The sequence below is a fragment of the Sesamum indicum genome, linkage group LG10, assembly GCF_026168435.1.
Source record: "Sesamum indicum cultivar Baizhima isolate 11 linkage group LG10, ASM2616843v1, whole genome shotgun sequence".
Lineage (NCBI taxonomy): Eukaryota > Viridiplantae > Streptophyta > Magnoliopsida > Lamiales > Pedaliaceae > Sesamum > Sesamum indicum.
The window spans coordinates 2915978-2924707 of record NC_142666.1 but is presented as its reverse complement, the minus strand read 5'-3'; the positions used below and the strand labels follow the sequence as shown (position 1 = coordinate 2924707).

The 8730-nt window shown below is 37.1% G+C and overlaps 1 protein-coding gene across 2 annotated transcripts; it reads left to right on the top strand.

Moving 5' to 3' along the window:
* The first annotated feature begins 431 nt into the window (after window positions 1–431).
* LOC105172504 (auxin response factor 1) lies at window positions 432–8377 on the top strand. 2 transcript variants are annotated; one of them, XM_011093958.3, is made up of 15 exons: window positions 432–889; window positions 1526–1901; window positions 2649–2764; window positions 2930–3025; window positions 3140–3196; window positions 3777–3929; window positions 4014–4098; window positions 4640–4730; window positions 4815–4979; window positions 5440–5559; window positions 5668–5743; window positions 5847–6012; window positions 6089–6561; window positions 6976–7166; window positions 7746–8377. In XM_011093958.3, the coding sequence occupies exons 2-15, from the start codon at window positions 1856–1858 to the stop codon at window positions 7912–7914; spliced, it is 2004 nt and encodes a 667-aa protein (XP_011092260.1). In that variant the 5' UTR covers window positions 432–889; window positions 1526–1855; the 3' UTR covers window positions 7915–8377. The 2 variants fall into 2 exon arrangements, with proteins under 2 accessions (XP_011092260.1, XP_011092261.1); XM_011093959.3 differs by having other exon boundaries at window positions 440–889; window positions 6107–6561.
* Window positions 8378–8730: the final 353 nt, after the last annotated feature.

Genomic DNA, 8730 nt, shown 5'->3' with positions numbered 1-8730 from the left:
TCATATTTACCTTCAATTGACTCGTTACAGGTCAAATAAATATTTTCAAACTAAATTACTTGCGTACATCTTCACACTCTAATGCATGTGGGGCACCTCTTCACCCTTATAAGGACAACCTGATCAGAAAAGATTTATTTGAATTACAATAGCGTAATTGTAAGTTAATCGAACTAAATATGAATTTTTATTTATTTCTTTTATTGATATGTACGAATTTTATAAAATTTAATTAACGAATGAATTTATTTATTGAATAAAAACGAATATTAAAATTATTAAATATAATTTTTCAAAAAATAAAAAATATGCTTTTAATTACGTCGAATTTAAAGAGGGAAGTCAGAAGGAAGCAATTATCCTGTAAATAAATTCCAAGTCAAAAATGTCCGCGTGGGGAGAAGAGAAGATACAGGATAGGAAACGTGTATCTGGTCCAGGAGCATCACTTCAACATCATTTTTCTTTATTATTATTGTTGTTGTGTAATATTCCCAACATTTTCCTCAATAAATCAAGAAATTAGAGTGCAGGAGGAATTTGACAAATATATACAAGTGGGTGGTTGGTACTGTCCGCTTCAACCAGACAAAGACCACCCGGTCCCCTTCCCTCTCTCTCTCTCTCTCACCACTTTCTCTCTCTAACTTTCCTTTTTTGTTGCTGTTTTTCTAATTTTTTTTTTGTTTAATCTTTTGGTTGATTTGTTGTGGTGGTGTGTGTTGGGTTGGGAGGTGATAGTTTGGAGTTGTTTGAGGTGGTTGTTGGGATAAGTGAGTGGAGTGGAGGTGAGGTGGTGGTGGTGGTGGTGGTGGTGATGATTGGGGGTGAATATGGGGACGGCGGAGTTTTCTAGGGTTTTGGTGATTGGGACGCGGGTGCTGTTCTGGTAAGTGTTGAATTCTTTGTTTGCTGCTGGTTTTTTGTGTTCTTCGGTTTAGTTTTGTCGGTGGGGCTGGGTTGCAGGATGTGATTACTTGAAATGAAAGGGTATTGGCGTTGAATTTCAGGTGGACTTTTGGGTCTGCGGATTTGCGCGTTGAAGCTTTTGTAGTTGGTGTATCATTTGCATCTCTTTGTATTATTCAGCTGTTGTATTTGATTTGAGGGGCTTGTATAGCGTAGTTTAATTTTTTTGACTAGTTTGACTTGTTTTAAACCGAGAAAAGTTATGAATTCAGTGGCAAATACTGTTTTTGGAACTTCCCTTTAGAGATGGTCGAAACTCTGATGTATGTTTCTCTTTAATTGGTTATAATAATACTTGAGAACCGGGCCATATGTAGTTTTGGTGCTAAATTGTCAGTTTATTCTTCCTGTGTGAACTTCCATGTATACGTGGATTGGCATGTCTGTCAATTAAGAAGTATTTTTTAATGGATCTTGAGTTAATGATTTCTTTTTGTTTTTCTTCGTCTTGGTTTGAATAGATTGTGTTTTAATGATGTGTATCATGCGATAGTTGATAAAGCAATTCGTTTAGTATGGAAAAGAGATGAAAAAGGTGACTGGTTTTATTTTGCAGAGAAAGTTATGCAGACTTTATGGTCATAAAGATAACCTCTGCTGGAGTTATTCGAAGGGTTCACGCTGTCTGTGTGGTTTGAGTGCGGGAAAGTGTGGATCTGAACCAACTTTTTTGCTCATTCCAGGGCAAAAAAGCCAGAGGTTTGAGGAAAAGTGTTTTAGTTACGTGGATAGGATTGCTGACCACATTATCAATTGAGATAATCACAAGATTTATCGAGTAACTTCTTTCCCAGTCGGCCGTAGTTGAGTTCTACATCAGTGATCAAAGTAATCAACAATCATAGCAAAAAGTGTTTTTTAGAGAGGACTTTGTGTTGGTTTTCTCATGGCACACCTTGTGGCGGGTCATTATGCTGGAGAGCCTTCTCCAGGTGTGAATTATTGATTTTGTTCTTCATAATTGTTATGAAAATAATTTGCTGAGGTGGTCTTGTTTTTATGCATCTGATGGCAAAATTAAATTCTCTTTAGATCATTATATATACATGCATGCAAAATATTTTATGCATATGAGATCTCATTTTTTCATTTCAACCTGCTAGATGGAGGTCTAAAGTCTAAGTTTGGGTATTTCTGTTTATTCACCTTTGTGTTTTGTGAGTTATCTTATGATCCGGTGTACATGTAAGTTTCGCCTTTCCTTTTTTCTGTTAAGAATTGAGTTGCAGCTAAATGTGTAATCTTCTTCCAATTTGCTGCCATTGCTTCAAATGGATGTGTTTTGTCAGAATTTTTTGAAGTACAAAGTTAGCATTCCTATTCTGTCCATAAGTAGCATACAGTAATGATATCAGTCAAGATTGGCAGGCTGTAAAATAGTTGCTAGTAAACTTGAAGTGAAGCTGTTCCATGGACTACTTCTCCCCTTAGAAAAAAAAAAAATGGAATACTTCCAGTAGCATGGAACACATGGGAGCACCTTATCAGGGGATACTGTAGTTTGATGCTAACATTGCATATTTTACTGTAGTTGAAAAATGCTTTCCTCCATACATGAAGAGAAATTTAGCCATAATATCAATAATATGCTTATGCATCTAAACTTTCTTTCTTTAATATTTTTTAAGCTTTAGGTTCTATTATCCGTCCCTTATTTCTATTATTTCTTGTTTGTACAGGTTCCTCCAATGAAGCTTTGTATGAAGAACTTTGGCGTGCCTGTGCTGGGCCTCTTGTTACTGTTCCACGTCAAGGGGAACGAGTTTATTACTTTCCACAAGGTCACATGGAACAGGTGGGTTGTTTTTGATTGTCCTTACCCCAATCTGATCTTTAGGTTGGAAAAGTTCAGTTCATCAGCCATAGCTTTATTGTCACTGATTTATAAATTTTTATTATGTTTTTCATGTCCAATATGTATTTTCTATTGCCAATTTATTTTATGTATGTTGTCATACAGCTAGAAGCGTCTACACATCAGGGATTAGATCAGCAACTTCCTTCTTTCAACTTACCTAGTAAAATCCTCTGCAAAGTGATGAATGTTCGGCTTTGGGTATGTGCTACTTGAATTTGAGGTGTTTTCATGGCTTCTTGGTTTGCTTGCTTTTGCCATAAATGTTTCTGCCAGGTTGTCAGCCTGATATTAATTTGTTCTTTTTAATTGTAGGCTGAAACTGAGACGGACGAGGTGTATGCACAAATTACATTGCTTCCTGAACAAGATGTAATTTCAATATCCCAACACTCTAGCTGTAAACTTGTTATATGATAATTGATCCGATTTCTTTTTTCAGTTTTTGAAGCTATGTGCAAATTGTGTGGTTTCCGTCTCCCTGAGTGCTTATAATGCAGTTCTGTGCAACAATAATTCCAGATCTAGTGGCGAATTAGTCTGATCCTAGTTTTGGCAGACTAACAGTATATCTAAAATAAGTTCTGTCTGTTTTCAATTTTAAATTTGGCTTGGATCTGGACTAAGTTCAGACAAGGCTGTCGCTTGAAGCAATGTTATTCATCTGTTTCTTTTTCCTACCGGTAAAGATTTGAATCAAGTAATCATATTGGATGCTTATTTGGTTGCATATATTTCTTGTCTTTTGAGGTCATCGTGAATCATCTCTGAGTTCTTTTACCACAAACCTAGTTATGAGTCAATTAATGCGAAGTATAACCCATGAGAAAACTGCTTTTGGCAAAACCTTGTTTAATCAAACATATTCGCTAGGGTATTTTCTGGTCTAATTGCTTTTCGGAGATACCTCTATATATTAATGCAGATTAATTTATTCTGTTTGGTGGATCAGCAAAGTGAGATCACAACTCCAGATCCCCCACTACCTGAACCTCCGCGGTGCACTGTCCATTCATTTTGTAAAACTCTTACTGCTTCTGATACCAGTACCCATGGTGGGTTCTCGGTTTTACGAAGGCATGCTGATGATTGCTTACCTCCACTGGTACAAACTTAGAATCTCTTTGCTGCTATATGTTTTCTGCTTTTTTCTATTTGTTAAAAACTCAACGTATTATCAATGTTGCAGGATATGTCTCAGCAACCGCCATGGCAGGAATTGGTAGCCTCTGATCTTCATGGCAATCAGTGGCATTTCCGTCACATTTTCCGAGGTTGGAATCTTGCCTAGAGACTATATTTATAGAGTCCAATAAATTTTATCCTGGAGGACTTAATTTCTGGCCCAGGCACATGCATGTTGCCCAAATAGAAGTTAGAACCTATTAAAGACCTGTGGGGTGCAACTTTAAAAAAATAAAAGAGGCAATTTTTTGTGCAAAGGATACATAAGAATGTGAATCAAAATGAAAAGAAAATAAGTGTCAGAAAAATAACCCTCATAGCATGTTATCTGGATCATGGATCATGAGTCCTGCTGCTTCAAAAACTTTGTTCAAGGTTCCTAGCATTGGCATTAACCACCAAAGTGGTTCCTAGCTACTCTAATTTGTCTCTGGAAAATCTTGTCCACCTCATTTCTTCCAATTGGGATGAGAACTTTGAAACAGCTGCTCAATATCCCCATTTATTAATCAGTTGCTGACTGCTGGTATTCTGGTCGCAAGAGTGCTTGTTTTGTATCCTGGTATTATGGTGCTTTGGTTGCATAAACTTGTCTTGTTCATAGTACAATTTTCAATTGTGTTGTTCCAGGGCAACCGAGGCGCCATTTACTTACTACTGGATGGAGTGTCTTTGTTAGCGCAAAAAAGTTAGTTGCAGGAGATGCTTTTATCTTTCTAAGGTATGTTGGTAGAGTATACGGCATCTGTTTTTGGTTCCTTCCTGAGCCGCCTAAAATAACAATCTTTTTCATCAATTTCTGCAGAGGAGAGAATGGGGAGCTTCGAGTTGGAGTGCGCAGGCATATGAGACAGCTAAATAATATGCCGACTTCTGTTATCTCAAGTCACAGCATGCATCTTGGGGTTCTTGCTACTGCATCACATGCCATCTCCACTGGAACACTCTTTTCAGTTTTTTATAAACCAAGGTTTCACTCTTCCTTTCTTATAAGAATAACCATTACTACGAGTGATACTTCATGTAAGAGTTGTTTGATATGACCTCTTAGTTTAATTAACACTCCCTTTGATTCATAAGTACACTAGAGCTCTGAAGTTTGATAGCATTATGATTTGTTGATTTGTGGAAGGACTGGAATGATATTTTTCCTTTTGTTTATAAATAGCATGTTCCCTTCCATGCTTTTCAATTATATGAAGTGATAAGCTTTAATCCCCTAAATTTGTACTTTGGAATAGAAGTTTGGAGAAGATCTTAGATTATGCATAACATTTCCTTTACTATCAAGCTGTTTCGTAGATTACAGATATCATCTAAACTATGTGATCACTGTATAGTCTATTTTGTCGTATACTTTCACCAGCCTTGTCATGGTTCATTTGAAGAATTTATTTTCTAGATATTAAATTGTGACCATTTGTCTCCAGGACTAGTCGGTCTGAATTTGTAGTAAGTTTGAACAAGTATCTTGAAGCTAAAAATCACAAGCTCCCAGTTGGGATGAGGTTTAAGATGAGCTTTGAGGGTGAAGAGGTTCCAGAAAGAAGGTATTTAACCCCTGATAAGTTTGTTCTGGATGTTGATAATATTCACTACTACTTGTTGTTCCAAGAATGATTTTGAGACATAATCGTCGTTATTACGTGTTCGTACAGGTTCAGTGGGACAATTGTTGGCATTGAAGATTATTCTTCATCAAGGTGGCCTAATTCAGAATGGAGATCTTTGAAGGTGACATTGTAATTGGAAAAAGCAGCATTGTTTATCATGAACAAAGTTCTGTATTTGGATGATGAACATTTTAGTTTACCACTCACTCAATTTGTGCATCCAGGTCCAATGGGATGAGCCTTCCGCCATTTTACGCCCAGATAGGGTTTCCCCATGGGAGATAGAGACACTTGTTGGCCCACCTCCTCCAACCCTACAGACTCAACATAGGAATAAGCGGGCACGACCTACCATTTTACCTTCCCCTATGCAAAATCTATCTTCACTAGGTATTACCTTTTGCTCTGATGTGTACAGTAATTATTCCTTTGGTATATCATTTTGTGAAGAAATTGAGGCTAATAGGCATGTGGAAATCACCAGCTGAATCACCTTCAGCATTTCGTTATCGCGATTTGTCACATGGTCGGGACCCATATCAATCACTTAAACTGGGTTCTGGTTCTGGAATTGGCACTATGAACTACAATGACAATTTGCTGCCAGCTCCCAGCAATTCAGTGTACCAGTCTCATCAAACAGAAATTGCTGCCGAGTCAATTGCACCAGTTAGCGAAAAGAGACAAGCAAATGGCTGCAGACTGTTTGGTATCGAGTTGATAGACCGTTCATTAGTTGAAGACACTTCACCAGCATTCCTTTCTGTTGCTGCTCTTGAGGATTCTCAGACTCCTCATTTAGATACTGAATCTGAACAACTTTCTGAGCTACCAGACTGTAATCCATCTGATTTCCCCTCAAGCAGTTGTGATCCTGAAAAATCATGCCTGCAATCCCCGCATGAGCCGTACAGCAGGCAAAGCCGGAGCTGCACTAAGGTACTTTTGGCTTTACTTTATACTGCCTTCTTTAGATGTTCCTTGATGTGAGAAAAAGTCAGTGAGTTCTTTCTTCTCACCACCTTCTGGTAGGGTGTTGTAGTGCTGGGTCATCTTGCATACCCGTCTTGGATTTTGTTGGGATCTTAGTAGCTCATGCTACTCGGAAAAACTTGAATTTGTTGCCCTTATGCTCATCAATTTATTTTGTTATAAACAGTTATGCAGATCAACATTGCACTATTGATGGTGGTGTATTCAATATTTATATGCTCTTTAATGATCAATGTTTTCATGTTGTGAATGATTTCAATTTGGAAAAAGTGCTGCATTTGTCCAGTGATATATTTATATTTTCTCTTTAAAGTCCTTTATATCAAAATGTTTGATAAGTTATGTTCACTCTTCATGTAGGTTCACATGCAAGGCATGGCTGTTGGGAGGGCAGTAGATCTGACCAGGTTGCATTGCTACGAGGATCTACTCAATAAATTAGAAGAAATGTTTGAAATTGTAGGGGAACTCTCTGGGCCGACAAAGAAATGGCAGGTTATCTACACAGATGATGAGGATGACATGATGATGGTTGGAGATGATCCATGGCAGTTAAGTCAAAGCTACTGTGCACTCTCCTTTTTTTGCATGCAGCTTTACATATTTGCTCCATGTTTATGAGTGAAGTAGTAATGTTTAGAATCTTTACATCATTGGGTGATAGTCCATTCCAGTTTTTAGCATAAATACTGATGGAAGTCAAGACTCGCATCACAAACATTAGGAGTCGCATTCGAGTATGCAATATCCAGTTCTGTCGCCTAAATTTATCTTCTTTGGGAAAAACCATTAGATATAATAATTGGCCTACTGCTATTGTAGATGTGCACTTGTAGTTTTAGGCTTTTAGCATTGTTTCCTTCTAGGCTTCGGAAAATTGACTGATATCTTTCCTTGTTTGGTTGCTCTTCTGAGCTACATTTGTGTGATTTTATTTTTAGAAAAAGGTTGAACCTTTTGTTAAAACATGCTTTCACCTTTTATTACCTCCAAGTACTCAGAGTTGTCAAACACAGAGAGGAGTATAATGCCATTTTACACGTTGTGGGACAATGACCTCTTTAAGTGGATCTATGTGGCATGATTCTGAAAAAGCTAATATAATCTCCTCTGATTTTGCTTAATGTCAGTGAATTTTGCACTATGGCGAAGAAGATATACATCTACACAACTGAGGAAGCCAAGACGCTTTCGCCCAAGATAAAACTTCCTCCTCCTGAATCCAAATCTGGCAAGCTCCTTCCAGATGCTGCTACGGGAACCGAAGAACAGTCTGCCATTGTGGGTTCTGACGACTGATAACAACATAGCTGAAATAAAGTTGACAGTGCTCAAGCAAAACGAATAAGGAGAAATGGAAGACTAAATCAAGAACTTGACTTGCAATTTTGGTAAACATGATAGATTGCCCATGCTGGAGTATCCAGCTCACATCTTCTACCCGTGCTGGTGAGACAGAAGGGTGGTTTTCGTTCAGGTAATAACATCCGAGGATGAGTACTTCCATAACGATAACGATTCAGTTGTAGTATTGTATACCAGAGGGAACTTGTGATGCTTGCTTGTTTGGAACCCAGTTAGGTTCAAGAAATGTCTGATGAGGATAGTCTTGCCTTTTTTGTTTTGTTGTGCTACAAGTTAAGTTTATTTGTCAAATGGATTTGTATATAAACATAGGGCTTTCTAGGCATACACACTCCCTCTCTAAAAAAGCTTAATAATATTTTAGCATCTCCAATTTTGATAGCTACATTTAGATTCATTCCAAAATGTTCTGTTTATAATTGTATTTTTTATGAGAGTCCATTTTGAGTGAGTGTTGTTTTGGTTCTTATTCAACAATTCTTGTATTTACTGATCAAATACCTTTGAATCTCCTGAAGATTATAGGGGCCTGAATTTAATACATATAAACATTATGGGTAATTTCCAACTAAATCTTTTTAGATTTAGTGTAATTATAAATATTCTTTACTTATTTAAAATTATCAATATTTTTTTATATTTGATAAAATTATGCAACTTTGAATGAAGGTAGGAAATTGTACACTTTGCCCTTTTTTCTTTTCCTTTTTAAAAAAATTGGAAAAAAGAGTTGATGAGTTATCTTCTTGC